The sequence below is a fragment of the Macrosteles quadrilineatus genome, unplaced genomic scaffold (genome assembly GCF_028750875.1).
Source record: "Macrosteles quadrilineatus isolate MER2022 unplaced genomic scaffold, UCM_ALF_1.0 Scaffold_9__3_contigs__length_116548681, whole genome shotgun sequence".
In the NCBI taxonomy this organism is placed as follows: Eukaryota; Metazoa; Arthropoda; class Insecta; order Hemiptera; family Cicadellidae; genus Macrosteles; species Macrosteles quadrilineatus.
In genome coordinates, this window is record NW_026542602.1 from 109,886,397 (window position 1) to 109,905,844 (window position 19,448).

General features: G+C 34.4%; 1 protein-coding gene across 2 annotated transcripts in view; it reads right to left on the reverse strand.

Moving 5' to 3' along the window:
* Nucleotides 1-74: 74 nt before the first annotated feature.
* Nucleotides 75-19,448, reverse strand: part of LOC129002199 (probable RNA helicase armi) — a 44,487-nt gene continuing 25,113 nt past the window's right edge. For both annotated transcript variants that reach the window (XM_054429837.1, XM_054429838.1), the window contains exons 18-19: nucleotides 18,983-19,231; nucleotides 75-4,033 (exon numbers count right to left, since the gene is read on the reverse strand). In XM_054429837.1, coding sequence (XP_054285812.1) covers nucleotides 3,695-4,033; nucleotides 18,983-19,231 — 588 coding nt within the window. In that variant the 3' untranslated portion in view covers nucleotides 75-3,694. The remainder of the gene's footprint in view (nucleotides 4,034-18,982; nucleotides 19,232-19,448) is intronic.

The window sequence follows — 19,448 nt, forward strand, 5'->3', positions numbered from 1 at the left end:
AACAAACAAATACTGTAAAAATTAATAAATCAAGTAAGATTTTCAGTAAGTAGTTTTATTCATTCACAGAGCAAATACATAACATGATAGATAGTGTGGTGGGGGAAGACAGTAAAAGAAATCATGGTTTCATGATGAAAGTATCTCAAAGACTTGACTGATTCTTTCCCTCAGCTGATCCATGTTTTTTCAAAGTGCAAATTAAAATACAAGTACTGTCTCGCCTTTGTATTTAACACAAGTAAAGCAACTTTGATGCTACAGAACAGTCACGAATGATCTGCATTAACCTAGAAAATGAAAATCACACAGTAATAGGTTGGCTGCCAAGTGCCAACCATTGGCAAGCTGGACGAGTTGGCGGCAGAATGTAAACAATAGCAGTGAGCCATGGTAATTCTGCTCATACATTACCTAAGCATTACCTATTGAAAGTCTTTGTCATTATTACAATGTTTTGAAATTGACATAATTGTGTCATAGCACAGGTCAAACTCAAATCAAAAGTAATTTTATTTTATACTTTATAAACCATAAAAATCCACCTTATTGTGTTTTTATTTCATACTGTAGTATGTTGGTTCAGCATAATTTTAAAAATACTGTATTTAAATTTTTTTTTCAATTTGGGAAGTGTTGAGCATGTTGAGTCATTGTTTTCCGGAATAACATTACCTTATCTTTTTAAAAGATTTTGCATGAAAAAGTATTTGACTTCTTAATGTATTACCTTATCCCATAGCCTCAAAATCTAAGAGACGTCCGTGTTATCCAAGATTCTCAGTAACCGAATTAGTTTTGGTCCCAAAAACCTCGATTATTTGAAAGTGTACTGTCATGATTTTAGCATGAGAACCACTAAAAAATTACTTTTTCTATAGTACAGTCCACGAGAGTCTGAAATTGAGGGAGGAGCCTATTTACCACGAGACTTCAAAGTAGCCAATGAGAACCGCGCGTTGTTGCCAAATAATAATACCAGCTGATTTGAAAATATTGTTTAGTATTTTAATTAGTGTCATCAACGGGCGATATGGCAACGTCGCACTAGCCTTGTCTTGCGATTGGCTGCCACCAACTGCAGACTCTTGTGGTCCCTACTGTAGGTATATTTAAAACGCACAATGAAAATCACATGGTTGTGAATCATATTTATTCATATGAAAGAGTCAAGAAAGTAGAAAACATGTATGTACTGTATTTTTTCAAGGCTATAACTACTTTTACCTAACCCGCCATGTTAAACTTCCCTATCCCAAGCGTGATGTATATAACTTCGTTACTTCTCGAGTGATGTAAAGTTGAAAAAAACTCACTCGGTGATGTAATGAAACCCATTGAAATAACATTGAGTGCTTAACTTAAAAAATATACCTCTATGGAGCCAACGACGTTCAACGCTAGAAATCAGCTGTGCGCTTGAATTTTATTGTTATGTTTTGAAGAATTTTCTTAACCTAGCTTTTGTTTGTAAACGAACGTTACTGTTAGAAGATGAGTGAAATGGATAATGAAAAATATTGTTCGTAACCTCCTTTATATTGTCGGGTCAGGTAAAATCTTGTACGTTACACGTTACGCAAGAGCGTGTTTTCATCACTTCGGTAATCTAACATTCACCTGCGTGATGTAAAAACGCTCTTACTACACTTGTAAGGTAAATAGCTATTTTTCAAGTTTTACAAACGTTTGTTTCAAAATCAATATGAAATATAATTTAATTTTCAAATAATATTATATTTCTGTGGAAAGTGACAAAGGTTAGTTAGCTACAGCTGTAACAGAGCAATCAAAATCTCAAAGCTAGATGTAATTACTGATTTGGTTGATTTAAAACATGTACACAAATGTTATAGGGCTAAAAAAATTCTTGAAAAATTATATCATAAACAAACAAACAAGGATTTTAGGGTTAGGATTTTTTGTATCCTTAGTTAGATTGACTAATTATTCTAAGCATACAATACATTCAAGGTACATTGTACTTTTTTAATGAATAGAAGGATTATAAACCTCATAAATATTATGTGCTCAATAAAAACACTTTCCACATTATATAAATTAAATATATTGAACTAATTTAACTTGGTCAAATTTATTTATATACTATTTAGACAACTTAAAATAAGACAGTTATATTATTGCAAATTATATTTTACAGTTCAAACAAAACAAACAAAAATATATTTTGCTCTAATTTACAGTTGGTTGTCTTCTTTCGCTCGAGGGTCGAGACTGTCAACAAATGCACTTTATTTCTATTAAAAGGGCAATACAAATTAAAACTAATTAAGGAACATTAGGAGAATGCAAGAAAGTATTGGAGCTTATATTAATTTAGTATCAAAGACATTTAAGAAATTGAGTTACAAAAAACCCAAACACTGAGTTATTATTAATTAAAAACAGTGGTAAATTAAGAATTTGCACATGCAATGGACGAACGTCAATTTCATATTAATTGCTGAATAATCATAAGGGATTGTATGCAGTTTTGATTAATTGATTTTGATTATTTTGAAACATTAAATATTCCAGTTAAACATTGTTTTGTAAATCAAAACCTACTGTAAACAGCAGGTTAGAAACTGCCACAAAAGACTGATTCATTGCCATTTTGTTATTAAATAAATAGGCATGACATGGTCGTCTCCAATATTTTCCTAAACTAAAAGTAAATACAAAAACTATCACATAAGAAAAACTGAACCACAATTACTATTTTCTTCTTTGAAGGAAAACACTTACAAACATAAAAAAAAAAATAATAATATACATAGTGGATATAGTAAAATAAAGAACTTGTGGGTTTTAAAAGTTAAATGAAAACAACTAACTCATAAACGTGACAAGAATCATTTGTTTAAAACGTACAATTGTTTGGATCGCAGGCTTTCCTTAACACGTTAACTGCTGAAAATAACGTACAGGCGCACCCCACTGGCGGGCGAAGCCCCAGCGCACCACCGAATAAGCGAATGCAATTGGCATTCAAATATTTCAGTCTGACGAATCACAAACTAGCAATGATGATTGTGCTGCGTTACCCCAAGAGTGAACATAGTTCACTGAAACACCCAAAGGTAGCAGCACTGCCTGGATCCGTAGTCAGTGTCTTTGTAATGTGGACAAAAGCATTGCCAGACGGGATTTTACAGGAAATTTTAGTGCCAACCTACAACAAAATAAAGCTCGCATTCTAAGCTACAGGTTGGCAATGATTAAAACGTCCTCCGTCTGAGGCTAATCTCACTCAGACTCGATATATTTCAGTTGGTCTGGTGGCGACTTTTGTCGGCTTTAGCAGCGACGCCGGCGTTAGCAGTCAACGTGTTAATGGGAAAGATTCGTTTCAGTACTAGAAAACACCATAACTTTACACAACTGCCCGATAAATTAATGTCACTGTCAATGACAGCATTTTGAACCAACGATGCCTGAAGAACCAGGCAGTTTTATCTGAAGACATAGTTTTTTCTAAACCTAAATCATCCTTTCATGAAAGTTTCAATTTTCTCAATTAACAACAGAAATATCTAAGTTTTTTATACTGTAAAATGTTTTTTCTTGCACCAAGATAGAGTCTTTCCTACGTGCACAACCCTGCTAACCCAACAATTCAAGTTCTTGTGAATTAAGTAAAATGGATTGTCCATGACTTATGTACAAATTATACAGTACAGCTGAGGCATCTCTATTGTTTATCAAGATCAGCTGGCAGATCACAACCCGTATAGCCTCCTCGGCTCACACAATCACGCAGCACCGTGCGCCAGTACTGGTCTCGTGCTAGCAGATGAGGGTTGCCCAACACGATGAGACAAGCCCGAGCTCTTGTTATAGCTACGTTCAACCGGCGTGGAGAGCACACGAACCCCACTGAGTGTCGTAAATCAGTCTCGACCAGTCGAGGGCTGCTCCTGACTGTAGACAAGATTACCACCATCCTTTCTTGACCTTGGAACTCTTCGACCGACCCAACCTTTGGAGGCTCCACTTCCAAGGTTTCTAGGAGCGAGCGGATTTTCAGTACCTGCAAAAAGATAGGTATTTATTGTTTGAGATAGTTATAAAATAATAATGATTTTAGGGATGGACAGTTCCGGAAAATTCTATTAAAGTTAGGGAAAAATACATTCCTGGTCATTAGGCCAAATATGAATCAAATGTTTGCGATTTTGCCCGTGCAATGATGATGACTTGCCTGTGATCGCGGAAGATTTTGCCAGTATGGCGGGTGACAATTATTACGTATAACCACAATTAACTGCAAGTGATGTTTCGATGGTCTGTGATGGTTGATGGCTCCGCTAACCCAGGAAACGATGGTGACATCTCTGTGCTTACGGGAGTTGTTGACGCCGTGACTGCGAGACATGTTGACAATAGCGCTACGTATGCGGTACTCGTTTATAATGGCACCTAAAACGGGGGTTATGTTTTTTGATGGCCTTATGGTTGCAAAGATGTTCAAGATGGTGCCATGATCACAGATTATAGTCACAATGACACCCATTCATTACACAATTTATGATTATTGAAGCTAATACTGCTTTTTTATACTAGTAACTTAAAACCCAACACAGTTTTAAAAAAAACCGTATCGGCAATCTGACACATACTTTTTCCTATTAGCTTGTTAACAACCTTTATCATTTGTTAGCGAGGAGAGTAACTAACTATGATATTTAAGTAAAAGCATAAAAGTTGCATTAACTTTTGAGCTGTAGTTTTTACAGGAATAGGGGGTTGCACTACTTTGTTTAGAATTATAACAACCATAGCAGACAAATTTCAATCAGAATTGGTTTTTTTTTCTGAAAAATCAATTTTTCCGTTTCTTCATGGGTTTTTATGGGAAAATAACATAAGTTACAATAACTTTGAACCAAAATGTTTACGGGAATGGGAATTTGTATGGTTTTGTTCAGAATTTAATGAAACCCTAACATACTAGGCTAATTTGCAACAAACCCGGCTTTTTTTGAAATTCCGATTTTTACTTTCTCCCCCTATACCATAGTATATGGAGAAAGTATTGTTTTCGTCAAAATTTTCGAGTTTGAGTTTTGAGTGGATATATTCGTTTTGGGTCCCCCTGAACCCAAAAAAGTGGTTTTTGAAGTGATGTCTGTGTGTGTGTGTGTGTGTGTGTGTGTGTGTGTGTTTGTATTCACCAAATAGTGGCATCCTTCACAGGCACACGGCCGTACTGTGGCACCTTCAAAAATTGTGGCACCTTTTTCAGGGTGCCACAGCTAATTCGATCATTTTTGAGGTTTTCCAGCATTATTACGTCGTTTAAACATCACATGCCACAATTGAGTATTTTTGAACTCGTTGATGTGAGTTTAAGTAGCGCAGGTACACACCGAATTGTGGAACACGAAACCATACAGGTAGCTAGCGCGCCTCGCGCCGTCCTCCGGAACTATAACTTTCCTAATGCTACGTTGCCAATTCTCGCGCCAGCCTACACTCGAAATAGTGGCACCATGCCACAATTCAGTATATATCAACAGTGTGTGGACAGGATGCCACTTAACGAGCTGTAGAGCTTGAGCAGTGTGTAGAACAGTGCAACAAGCAACTAATAAACTAATAATACTATACTGCCACGTACTATAAAACAATTTAAGTACCATAAATAATATACTTTTGCTCCGAGTGGTGAACAATGTTTTACATTACAAATAATTTGTGTAGTAAATAATAATTTAAATTGATTTACCTAACCCGCCATGTTAAACTTCCCTATCCCAAGCGTGATGTATACAACTTCCTTACTTCTCGAGTGATGTAAAGTATCAAAAACTCACTCGGTGATGTAAAGAAACCCATTTAAATAACATTGAGTGCTTAACTTAAAAAATATAACTCTATGGAGCCAACGATGTTCAACGCTAGAAATCAGCTGTGCGCTTGAATGTTATTATTATGCTTTAAAGTATTTTCCTACCTAACCTAGCTTTTGTTAGTAAAAGAACGTTACTGATAGAAGATGAGTGAAATGGATAATGAAAAATATTGTACGTAAACCCATGTTTATTGTCGGGTCAGGTAAAATCTTGTACGTTACACGTTACGCAAGAGCGTGCTGTTTACATCACTTAGGTGAATTATGCAACTCGCTTCCGCTCGTTGCACAACATTCACCTGCGTGAAGTAAAAACGCTCTTACTACACTTGTAATGTAAATAGCTATTACGCAACCATTAAAAAATTGATTTTTGTTTACAAACATAAATTGGTAACGTAGTTATTTTGTATCAATTGAATTTGTACACTGAAACGATAACAATGTTTGAGGTTAGAACGCTATATAAGTTGTCCTAGACTGCTTTTTATATCTTACAAACTATTTCGTGCTGATACATCTATTTTTTTTTACATTTTAGTCATGTTGACAAAATATTTTGCAATTACATTTCTGAATCAGTCAGTAAAGGTAGATTTCGATGCATCATTGCTGAAAGTTATGTTTTGCTTCTCACTCTCAGAGTATTCCAAAGACATCTAATGTTTCAATCCATGTTCAAATGTTATATGAGGTAAACATATAACCGAATCAATTAAAGTACTTAAATTAAAATACATATTATTATCAACACGCATAATCTAGTTCAGATTATAATATCATCTCACAATCATATTTGTAAAACCTACTGTGGTGTTTTAACCAGTCCCCACTAACAAAAGCATAAAATGAAAGGTCCTAAAGAGGTTAACATTGAGTCATAACAAAAGTAGTTTAAAAGTTGTAACCGTGATACTGTAAATAATTTGATATTGTTAGATATTATACGATCGTTTTACAATTTTGTCAATCTATCTGTTACTTTCACACAAATGTATTTTTATTATTCAATGTTTTGTTTTGTAGAACCTTTAGTATTCTCAACTTTATTAATAACTAGTAGAATACCCGACCTTCGTACGGGGTTGGCATATAAGTAGAACATGATCATTGCAGTGATGGGAGAGAAAACGGTCTAAGAAAATATGGTCTTTTAATTTATACGGTATCCTATAGTGTGGCACACATATACCTATAATAAAAGAATGTGTTTAATGGTATACACTGTAAACGAAAACCTATCACAATAGTTCCAAACATGTTAATAGGGCAATTTTCTAACATATTTTAGTGAAATTATAATCAGGCAAACGGGAATTGGCTCAGTCTATAGGTTTGCTGGGGCAGGGGGATTATATTACTGTTTACAAACAAATAAATCAAAAGAATATACCCCATAACTCAGGATAAGGGCCTAGGTTGATAGGGCAATATAGAATGTTGATTATTTCCTATATCCATTGAATGATTTATTTTAAAATGAATTATTATAAAAATAAATAAATAATATTACAACATTTCACAAATATTATAACAGACTCAGTATAGTTAGATCATAAACAAATGAAGTACTGTAACTGAAACAATCCTATAATAATTATTTACATTAACATATGGTTTGACAGCTCCTTTAGGTAATGTTAAATAAATTCAGGCTAGTGACATCATTATTTTAAATTTATAATCCTTAACCTCTCTGTTCTAATATTCATGCAGTATTTAATAAGGTTTGAACCAGCAGTGTTGAATTGAGAAATCAAAATCAATTTGACTGTTAGTTCTGCTTGTTTACATTTTTAAACTTACTAGGTTTGTTCTTTGTTACCATGGATACCATCAATCAATATTTACTTTTAAATCTCTCATCTCAGATTTTTGAAAGCCCACGGGGCAAAGCCCTAGGTGAATATCGAAGCGGTAATAGTTCTATATGTATCCTAGGAGCTGTAGCTTCATTTGTGTGCAATTTGAGCATAGTCGGATCAGTATTTTTTGAGATTAGCTCATACAAACACACACACAGACACCCCCTCTTCTTTATAATAGTATAGAATATAGAATATAGAATATAGAATAGAATAGATAGATAGATAAACCTATTTCAACATACAATATCAGTTTTAGGAAATTCCTAGTAAGGTTGTTAGAAGTATATTGGCATCCGTGAAGTTTGTGTAATGTTTTTTAAAATCACTGTGGGATATATTTAACTTCACTTATTATTTATTTAATATGTTTTTACTTCTTGAAATTCTCAGTTAACTGGGAGGCGGAGCAAACAGTTTGTTCTAAAATGAACTTGAAAATTGTAAACAATCTTTTTCTGTTGGTTTACTTAAAGTATATAATGTTCTACTATGAATGCAAATCTTTAATATAGTCTAAATTTCCAGTCCCACCCTCAAAAACTATGATATTTAACAGTTGAATCTTTATAACGTATAAACACATTATTTTTAATCGGTCATCAAACTGATTCTTGAATTAGTAGTTGCAAGAGTACGCAAAACTGCAGAGAGTCCTTGAAAATGCTTGTGCAATGATATAGTTTTAAATTATAAAAGAAACCCTTCAAAAAATTGTATTAACAGGACCAGAGGACCAATATGCACATGGTATTTCATTTGTATAAGGCAAAAAGTTCAAATCATATTAACTTATGATTGCCAATAGATTTTGGGTTTCCTTAAAACAATTATATAAAACTGTCTGCAAATGTCAATAAAACTGATTTTATAAGAAATTGTAGATTCTTCTGTTGCTCTGTAGGCGACCATTTTGGTCACACAAGGAAGTCCAAACTTATATCTTAGTTTGAACAACGTCATCTTGATTTTACATTGCTCAAGATACATAATCGACACATAGGCTTTCAAAAAAAATAAGTAAAGAAAGTAACTAGTGATGGACCGCGCAGACATAGGAACAGTCTAGACTTGCCTCTTACTGACGTTTTCCAAACGAATATAGAAGTTAGATCTACATTCTTCATTTTAGGCTTGAAATAAATTTGTTTGTGGGTAAGAGCGAATGAGTAAGCATGAACAATAACCCTTCTCCCCGACACGCTACCATACCACAGCATCTTACTAGCAGAGCTCAAGGTCATTGACGTAATTGTAATGAACTAAATTTAGACTTCCACCCCCAATGTTACCAATGGACCCTAGAGGTTGGTATGTAACAATTCATGACGGTTGAACAATGGCCTTTAAAATACGCTTTTAATTTGTTTCCTAGCGTTTACCGTATCTTAGAAAAAGTTAGTTAACAATAATTACAAAAACTTGTTGGGCGAAAGAAAAATTCTAAAAAGCTACAAATTAATTTATAATATATGTATCTATATCGTATTAAAGTGTGTTAAAGGTTTAGCGTTTGGTTTACAATGTAAAAATTTTCAAAGTCACAAGATGGTTTCTGAAACTCTTTATACAACTCTCCTTTATAAAAATTAAAAAAAAATATTATCCAAGAAATTGAGCTCTTTAGCCACAAAATCCACCGTTTTTTTACTTACCTGACGAAGAAATAAAAACAGTAGCAGCCGACGAACTTTGTTATGTCATATTTAAAAACTCAGTTAAAAGTACCGACTTTATTTCAAGATTAAAAATAGAAAATATAAACTTTTGAGCTTTTAATTAGAACCAATAGTGTCCTAGACTAATTGAAATCTTTCACACGAAGTGTCAACGATTTACCTTTAGTCTAAATGTCAAGTTATTTTGAAGCTGGACATTGAGTTTTGGTGCCGTTTTCATTGGCATCTACCACTTCTAACCTGCACTAAGATGGCGGACCTGGCTTCAACTGCTTGTATGTTAGTATAGATGTGCTCCATCTATTGGTCTTATGTGATCGTTGATTTAAACTAACGGAATTCTGATGAAAATTTGATCATGAATTATTAGCAGTTTTGCAGGATGATTAACAATAGTTTTTTTTTTTTTTTTTTTTTATTTAAATTGCTTGTTAGTTGGCAACAAATCTTAGAGATGTGTATACATTTTTTAGGACAAAATTGAATTAGCAGATGCCATGGTAAAGAAGCGTACTAGAAAAAGTTACTGTCGCCTCATCCAATTTTTACAGCAGTCAGCTGTTGACATGCTAGGCGAGCAACCGCGACAGTGAGGACGGGGAACAGCTGATTTCATGTTCCTAGTTGGCAAATTGTCTGCTAGCTACTAACGTACACATGCATAAGCCATCAGCGGTAGCACCAGTAGCCTCAATGAATATATAAACACTTGTGTTAAGGTTTAAATACAGTAGTCAATGTTATTACTGAATTTGATACTATACATATTGTTACTAATATATGAAATGGAGAAAAACGTTACCTTAAAAATACAAAATTTCCCAATTTATATCCAGACCTTTTTAAATAGCTTAGAAAACAAATAATTTAGTATATCAAAGTGTTTTTGTACGGTTATTGGTAACAGGACAAATTCAAAAATTGTAAATTTAAAATTCCCTTGTTATTCATATAAAGAATATTGTAAAATGTTGTAGTTTGCTTGTTTATGGATATATTTTGATCAAACTTGGCAAATTTATTCAAACAATTACAAAACTATTTGGATCATGAACGGTACTCTAGTTTTCCCAAGGTAGGACACGTGAATTGGAATTTTTGCGTTACAGGCACAATGACACTAAGAATCAAACAAACGTACAGATATATACACAAGACTCGTTTCGGCTATCTTATTATATACAACGTAGAAATAACCAAACACTTCATGAGTCTACGCAATGTACAGACAAAACAGTAAAGACTTTATAATCTTATAACTAACTATCTGCCCATGCTTCGCAACGGGGTGAGAATCTTTGGGTCTCTAATTCCACCGTAAAAAAATAGTATATTTCGTACCTAGGGCCTAAAGTGAGGTTTTGCCGACTCGATATCGGGTTTTAAGTTCGGGACGAAGTCGAGAACGTGAAACGATCGAGAGCTGCAAACCCATTTTGGCTCGTGGTACGAGCGGTTTTTTTTACCCAAGTATGTTTTGCAATATAACGTCCCTCTTATTTATGTGAAATATTTTGAGGAATCAGCAAAATCAAAAATAACAATAAATAGTTGTCTAGGCAGCTGTGACAAAAAAACAAGTCTATTTCAATGCCATGGATACAGCTTGTGCATTTAATATACATTAATGTTTTAAGTAAATAGGCGAACAAGTGATTTTGCGGCCCTAGGGATGTAAACCCCTGCTCGGTCCCCATATGACGATGACAGCTGGCATGGCCAGCAAAACGTAACTTTCAGCCACCAATATAAACCAGCTAAATGTATGTAAAACAGCTAAAAACATCATAGTGAGGTGAAAAATTCGTTACGCATACTTTTACATTACCATGAATTAATTATATGCATACAGAAAAAACGGGAGTCATACTTATTGCGTATTTTAATGTAAACTAGTGGCTTGTAGGGACATAGTCCCTAAAAAGCTACGGAAAAGGAATTATTGTTGGAATATTTAAACAAACTCAGAATCAAATTATCTATATGTCAGGATAGGCCTAGATATCCCATTACAACATATCTTTTGTGCAAAAAAAAAACAAAACCGTTTGTTGTTTGTCTTTGTTTGCTTTTGTTGATAACGTTATGTTCAATAAAGAATTTGAATGATTCCTGAGTTTAACTGCTAAAGGCAGCAAACATGTTTATGAATAAATATTGGTTTATTAAGGTAGCTTTGGTTTTTTGGTTAATGCTGATAACAAGGCTTCCCCGATTGAAATACAGTATTGGAAATTGTCTTCGTCAAATAAGAAAAGGCAAAAAATGGTGTGTTGAGATACCCTACCCAGTTATTATTTCTAAGTCTATGCTCATTTTGTAAAGGTTTAACAAAATTATTCTTAAGTAAAGGCATCCCATTGACAGAACTTGGACCTAAATTTGTTTGTGATCAACATTTAAAAAAACACTATTAGCCTAGTGAAGTATGTGGTGTTTATCCTCCTAAAGGTGCGATTGATTTACATATTCTACCAAAAAAGGGCCTAGTCAACGTCTAATTACCAACTATTTTGCGGCTAGTTAGGGTTCCATTATCCAGTTATCGAAACTAATCACGACATAAATATTTTTGGTTCGTTTAAATACCTGTACGAACCTACTTCATCTCTATTCCCAAATTGTTTTCTAAGAGTAACCGTTGAGGTTATTCCACTTCATACAAAATATTGATTAAACACTACAATAAATCTCAAATATAAATGTTAGTAAATTAAAAAAAAAAATGGAATAAATCTTTTACATATGTTTTGAAATAAAAACAAAGAAGATCTTCCTTTAATCTTGAATCGTTTCTTAAATCTTGAAAACAATTTATTTCAACTTTGACATAACTAAAAAGTCATGATTATTAAAGGTAACGTTATCCCTTTATATAGTTGGTTTTATATAGTATACATTACATTGCAGAATTGACTGGCAAATGAGTAATCCAAATGTAAGCTTATTTGCTAATGATAAAATCACGATCAGCTGGATTGAAGTAAACAAAAATCAGCAGTAAATGCCTTCTAATGCTATTCTTATGGAGAACATTGTACGTTATATCTAATTTTGTGTTAAGATTTTGGGAATTTCACTATTTTTCCTGCCGTCACGGGATAAAGACCTTTAATTTGAGCCCTCTCACGTCGTTCTACGACTTCCCAGTCGCCCACAATTTTGACGCAAAGAATCGGCTTACGTAATTAATATATAGATTCCCATGAAACTGATAATTTACCCAGCACATTAAGGCCTTTATTCCAAGTATCTCAGTTCGTAAACCATACATACAATGTGACGATAAAATATCAACAAAATAGCATGTAGTTTTATGTAATCCTCACGACATTTCATTTGGTCCATTGAATTTAAATCCAATAATTGTAAAAATTATTGGAGCTTTAAAAAAACTTCATATAAAATCCTTACACTAATAAAAGACGACGTCATGAGCGCGGAAAATGAGCTACAGCGGCTAGGGCATAGCCACATGAATACAGAACGGAATGAAGGAACTAGAACGGAGAACTGGCAACAGCGCACGCGAGAAGTAGGGGGGGGCGCACACACCGCTCAAGCACTACAACGCATTAGTGGCATCCTGTCCACACACTGTTGATATATACCGATTTGTGGCATGGTGCCACAATTTAAAAACTGGAATGTTAGATGTTAAAATGGAGTGTTCTATAAAAATATCGATGCAGACATGTTTCTACCACCTTCCTTCATCCACTGGTGGCCGCAGGTTGAAAGATGCCACAATTAGGTGTTTGCGAGTATTCGGTAAAACCCCGTATGTGTGTGTGTGTGTGTGTGTGTTTGTATTCACCGAATATTGGCATCCTTCACAGGCACACGGCCGTACTGTGGCACCTTCAAAAATTGTGGCACCTTTTTCAGGGTGCCACAGCTAATTCGATCATTTTTGAGGTTTTCCAGCATTATTACGTCGTTTAAACATCACATGCCACAATTGAGTATTTTTGAACTCGTTGATGTGAGTTTAAGTAGCGCAGGTACACACCGAATTGTGGAACACGAAACCATACAGGTAGCTAGCACGCCTCGCGCCGTCCGCCGGAACTATAACTTTCCTAATGCTACGTTGCCAATTCTCGCGCCAGCCTACACTCGAAATAGTGGCACCATGCCACAATTCAGTATATATCAACAGTGTGTGGACAGGATGCCACTTAATGAGCTGTAGAGCTTGAGCAGTGTGTAGAACAGTGCAACAAGCAACTAATAAACTAATAATACTATACTGCCACGTACTATAAAACAATTTAAGTACCATAAATAATATACTTTTGCTCCGAGTGGTGAACAATGTTTTACATTACAAATAATTTGTGTAGTAAATAATAATTTAAATTGATTTACCTAACCCGCCATGTTATACTTCCCTATCCCAAGCGTGATGTATACAACTTCCTTACTTCTCGAGTGATGTAAAGTATCAAAAACTCACTCGGTGATGTAAAGAAACCCATTTAAATAACATTGAGTGCTTAACTTAAAAAATATAACTCTATGGAGCCAACGATGTTCAACGCTAGAAATCAGCTGTGCGCTTGAATGTTATTATTATGCTTTAAAGTATTTTCCTACCTAACCTAGCTTTTGTTAGTAAAAGAACGTTACTGATAGAAGATGAGTGAAATGGATAATGAAAAATATTGTACGTAAACCCATGTTTATTGTCGGGTCAGGTAAAATCTTGTACGTTACACGTTACGCAAGAGCGTGCTGTTTACATCACTTAGGTGAATTATGCAACTCGCTTCCGCTCGTTGCACAACATTCACCTGCGTGAAGTAAAAACGCTCTTACTACACTTGTAATGTAAATAGCTATTACGCAACCATTAAAAAATTGATTTTTGTTTACAAACATAAATTGGTAACGTAGTTATTTTGTATCAATTGAATTTGTACACTGAAACGATAACAATGTTTGAGGTTAGAACGCTATATAAGTTGTCCTAGACTGCTTTTTTTATCTTACAAACTATTTCGTGCTGATACATCTATTTTTTTAACATTTTAGTCATGTTGACAAAATATTTTGCAATGTACAGACAAAACAGTAAAGACTTTATAATCTTATAACTAACTATCTGCCCATGCTTCGCAACGGGGTGAGAATCTTTGGGTCTCTAATTCCACCGTAAAAAAATAGTATATTTCGTACCTGGGGCCTAAAGTGAGGTTTTGCCGACTCGATATCGGGTTTTAAGTTCGGGACGAAGTCGAGAACGTGAAACGATCGAGAGCTGCAAACCCAATTTGGCTCGTGGTACGAGCGGTTTTTTTTACCCAAGTATGTTTTGCAATATAACGTCCCTCTTATTTATGTGAAATATTTTGAGGAATCAGCAAAATCAAAAATAACAATAAATAGTTGTCTAGGCAGCTGTGACAAAAAACAAGTCTATTGCAATGCCATGGATACAGCTTGTGCATTTAATATACATTAATGTTTTAAGTAAATAGGCGAACAAGTGATTTTGCGGCCCTAGGGATGTAAACCCCTGCTCGGTCCCCATATGACGATGACAGCTGGCATGGCCAGCAAAACGTAACTTTCAGCCACCAATATAAACCAGCTAAATGTATGTAAAACAGCTAAAAACATCATAGTGAGGTGAAAAATTTGTTACGCATACTTTTACATTACCATGAATTAATTATATGCATACAGAAAAAACGGAGTCATACTTATTGCGTATTTTAATGTAAACTAGTGGCTTGTAGGGACATAGTCCCTAAAAAGCTACGGAAAAAGGAATTATTGTTGGAATATTTAAACAAACTCAGAATCAAATTATCTATATGTCAGGATAGGCCTAGATATCCCACTACAACATATCTTTTGTGCAAAAAAAACAAAACAGTTTGTTGTTTGTCTTTGTTTGCTTTTGTTGATAACGTTATGTTCAATAAAGAATTTGAATGATTCCTGAGTTTAACTGCTAAAGGCAGCAAACATGTTTATGAATAAATATTGGTTTATTAAGGTAGCTTTGGTTTTTTGGTTAATGCTGATAACAAGGCTTCCCTGATTGAAATACAGTATTGGAAATTGTCTTCGTCAAATAAGAAAAGGCAAAAAATGGTGTGTTGAGATACCCTACCCAGTTATTATTTCTAAGTCTATGCTCATTTTGTAAAGGTTTAACAAAATTATTCTTAAGTAAAGGCATCCCATTGACAGAACTTGGACCTAAATTTGTTTGTGATCAACATTAAAAAACCACTATTAGCCTAGTGTAAGTATGTGGTGTTAATCCTCCTAAAGGTGCGATTGATTTACATATTCTACCAAAAAAGGGCCTAGTCAACGTCTAATTACCAACTATTTTGCGGCTAGTTATGGTTCCATTACCCAGTTATCAAAACTAATCACAACATAAATATTTTTGGTTCGTTTAAATACCTGTACGAACCTACTTCATCTTTATTCCCAAATTGTTTTCTAAGAGTAACCGTTGAGGTTATTCCACTTCATACAAAATATTGATTAATAAACACTACAATAAATCTCAAATATAAATGTTAGTAAATTAACAAAAAAATTGGAATAAATCTTTTACATATGTTTTGAAATAAAAACAAAGAAGATCTTCTTTTAATCTTGAATCGTTTCTTAAATCTTGAAAACAATTTATTTCAACTTTGACATAACTAAAAAGTCTTGATTATTAAAGGTAACGTTATCCCTTTATATAGTTGGTTTTATATAGTATACATTACATTGCAGAATTGACTGGCAAATGAGTAATCCAAATGTAAGCTTACTTGCTAATGATAAAATCACGATCAGCTGGATTGAAGTAAACAAAAATCAGCAGTAAATGCCTTCTAATGCTATTCTTATGGAGAACATTGTACGTTATATCTAATTTTGTGTTAAGATTTTGGGAATTTCACTATTTTTCCTGCCGTCACGGGATAAAGACCTTTAATTTGAGCCCTCTCACGTCGTTCTACGACTTCCCAGTCGCCCACAATTTTGACGCAAAAAATCGGCTTACGTAATTAATATATAGATTCCCATGAAACTGATAATTTACCCAGCACATTAAGGTCTTTATTCCAAGTATCTCAGTTCGTAAACCATACATACAATGTGACGATAAAATATCAACAAAATAGCATGTAGTTTTATGTAATCCTCACGACATTTCATTTGGTCCATTGACTTTAAATCCAATAATTGTAAAAATTATTGGAGCTTTGAAAAAAACTTCATATAAAATCCTTACACTAATAAAAGACGACGTCATGAGCGCGGGAAATGAGCTACAGCGGCTAGAGCATAGCCACATGAATACAGAACGGAATGAAGGAACTAGAACGGAGAACTGGCAACAGCGCACGCGAGAAGTAGGGGGGGCGCACACACCGCTCAAGCACTACAACGCATTAGTGGCATCCTGTCCACACACTGTTGATATATACCGATTTGTGGCATGGTGCCACAATTTAAAAACTGGAATGTTAGATGTTAAAATGGAGTGTTCATTAAAAATATCGATGCAGACATGTTTCTACCACCTTCCTTCATCCACTGGTGGCCGCAGGTTGAAAGATGCCACAATTAGGTGTTTGCGAGTATTCGGTAAAACCCCGTATGTGTGTGTGTGTCTGTGTGTCTGGATGTGTACAGAGCTAGAGACCACACCTGTGGTCCGATTTCGATGAAATTTGGTATGTAGGTTCTAATCAATGGTATCTCCAGGCGTTTTTTTCATTTTTTTGAAATTTGTATTTTTAATGGGGATTTTCCCATAAAAACCCATAAAAAACAGGAAAAATCGGATTTTCTCAAAAACGGCCCGAACGATTTTGATAAAAATTTAGTATGTTGTAGCCCTTTAAATTCTGAATAAAATGGTACAAATCCCATATCTGTAAAAATTACGGTTCAAAAGTTATGGTCAAATATGTTATTTTCCCATAAAAACCCCAAAAAATAACGAAAAATTTGATTTCAGAAAAAAATCCGGTTTTGATTTAACATAGTATGTTATAATCCTTACAGTTTTGATAGTTTTTTTTTAATTTTTTAGAAATTTTTTTTTTTAATGGGGATTTTCCCATAAAACCCCATACAATAACGGAAAAATATGATTTTCCCAAAAATGGCCCGAACGATTTTGATAAAAATTTAGTATGTTATAATAGTCCTTTATATTCTGAACAAAATGGTACAAATCCCATTTCTGTAAAAATTAAGGTTCAAAATTTATTGTAAATTATGTCATTTTCCCATAAAACCCCCATAAAATAACAGAAAAATCGGATTTCCCAAAAATGGCCCAAACGATTATGATAAAAATTTAGCATGTTATAGTGCTTTAAATTCTGAACAATATTGTACAAATCCCATTTGCGTATATTTACTCTCACCACTTACACATGATAAAGGTTGTTGACAAACTTATGGGAGAAAGTATGTGTCAGAATGCTGATACCGTTTATTTTATTATTGTATGGTTTTTAAGGGAAAACATAATTTACAATAACTTTTGAACCGTAATTTTTACGGAAACGGGATTTATGTCATTTTGTTCATGAGTTAAAAGGACTACAACATAATAAATGTTTATCAAAATCGTTTGGTCCATTTTCGAGAAAATCTGATTTTTCTGTTATTTTATGGGTTTTTATGGAAAAATAACCATTAAAAACAAAATTTCCAAAAAAATTTGTACTTACATACCAAATTTCATCAAAATCGGACCACAGGTGTAGTCTGTAGCTCTGTACACATCCACACACACACACACACAGAGACATCACTTCGAAAACAACTTTTTTGGGTCCAGGGGGACTCAAAACGGATATATCCACTCAAAAATCAAACTCAAAAATGTTGACGAAAACAATACTTTCTCCAACCATATGGTATAGGGGGAGAAAGAAAAATGCAGTTATGGTCGGTTTAAATATCTGTGTGTGATTAGCTACCGGTATTGGTGTTTTAAAATTAGACTGCTTCAAAGTTAAATTGCACCAAATATGATTTTTTAGTTACCGGTACCGTTTAAATTTAAATTTTTACTCATTAGGTTTTTATAGAACAATGCCACAAAGACTGCAAATTGATTTTGTTTTTTATTATTGCTATCTGCTAAAGATTTACTAAATATTTTTTAAACCTACCCATTTTTGCACAGAGAAAACATTTTGCCTTGTCCCGGCCCAAAAATTAGGATGGAACTAAAACATCTCTTTACGTCACGTCCCAAACTAAAAGTACAAACCTGTGCAGGCCTAAAAAATCGTAAGCTGTGGGTAAGTTACTAGGTATATGTAAAAAAAACACACAAGCTGTGCCCAGCAGCTGACCTACATTAATGAAAGCGACTGAATCTGCCAAAAAAGATACTATATTAGGGCTAATCAATGTTATGTTTTGTGACCTTTTATTTAGTATCTATTAGCCCCAAGGCTCTTTTCTCAGGTAAGCTAGTTCAACTCTATCCCATTACAAAAAATGTCATACCAATTGGTATTTATTTCATGAAAGCAACTCAATGTAATTTTATACCCAAATTTATCAAAGTAAACTACCCTAAACCATACCTGAGCTTGATATGGAGTGATAATGCCGCACTGGTCAGGTGTCAACCCTGCGTTGTACAGACTCTGAAGATACAAGGTTGTCTGTACGGCCTCATGAGGGTTGTACCAGCTGGGGCTTTCTTGGGACTGACAGTTGGTGCCTCTGACTCCGTGAAACACCAGGGCTGGGGGACTCTGGTCCTCACGTGTTGGCAACAGCGATCTCAACCTGTCCAGTATTTCTGCTTCCTCACTGGTCACATCTGAAACCTGTTGGAATAGTTTGGGTATAAGTAAAGGTTTGTCAAGAATCATTGTTAATGTTGATATTATTGCTACTGTTGATACTGTTGCCACTGTAGCAATTATTCAAAATTAAAATTCCCCAGCATTATATATGTGAGATTCACAGACCTTTACTGGTCGTAAGGATTCATAAAACAAAGCTTGTTTAGTTTCCTGTTTATTTCCGATTGAGCTGAACCCC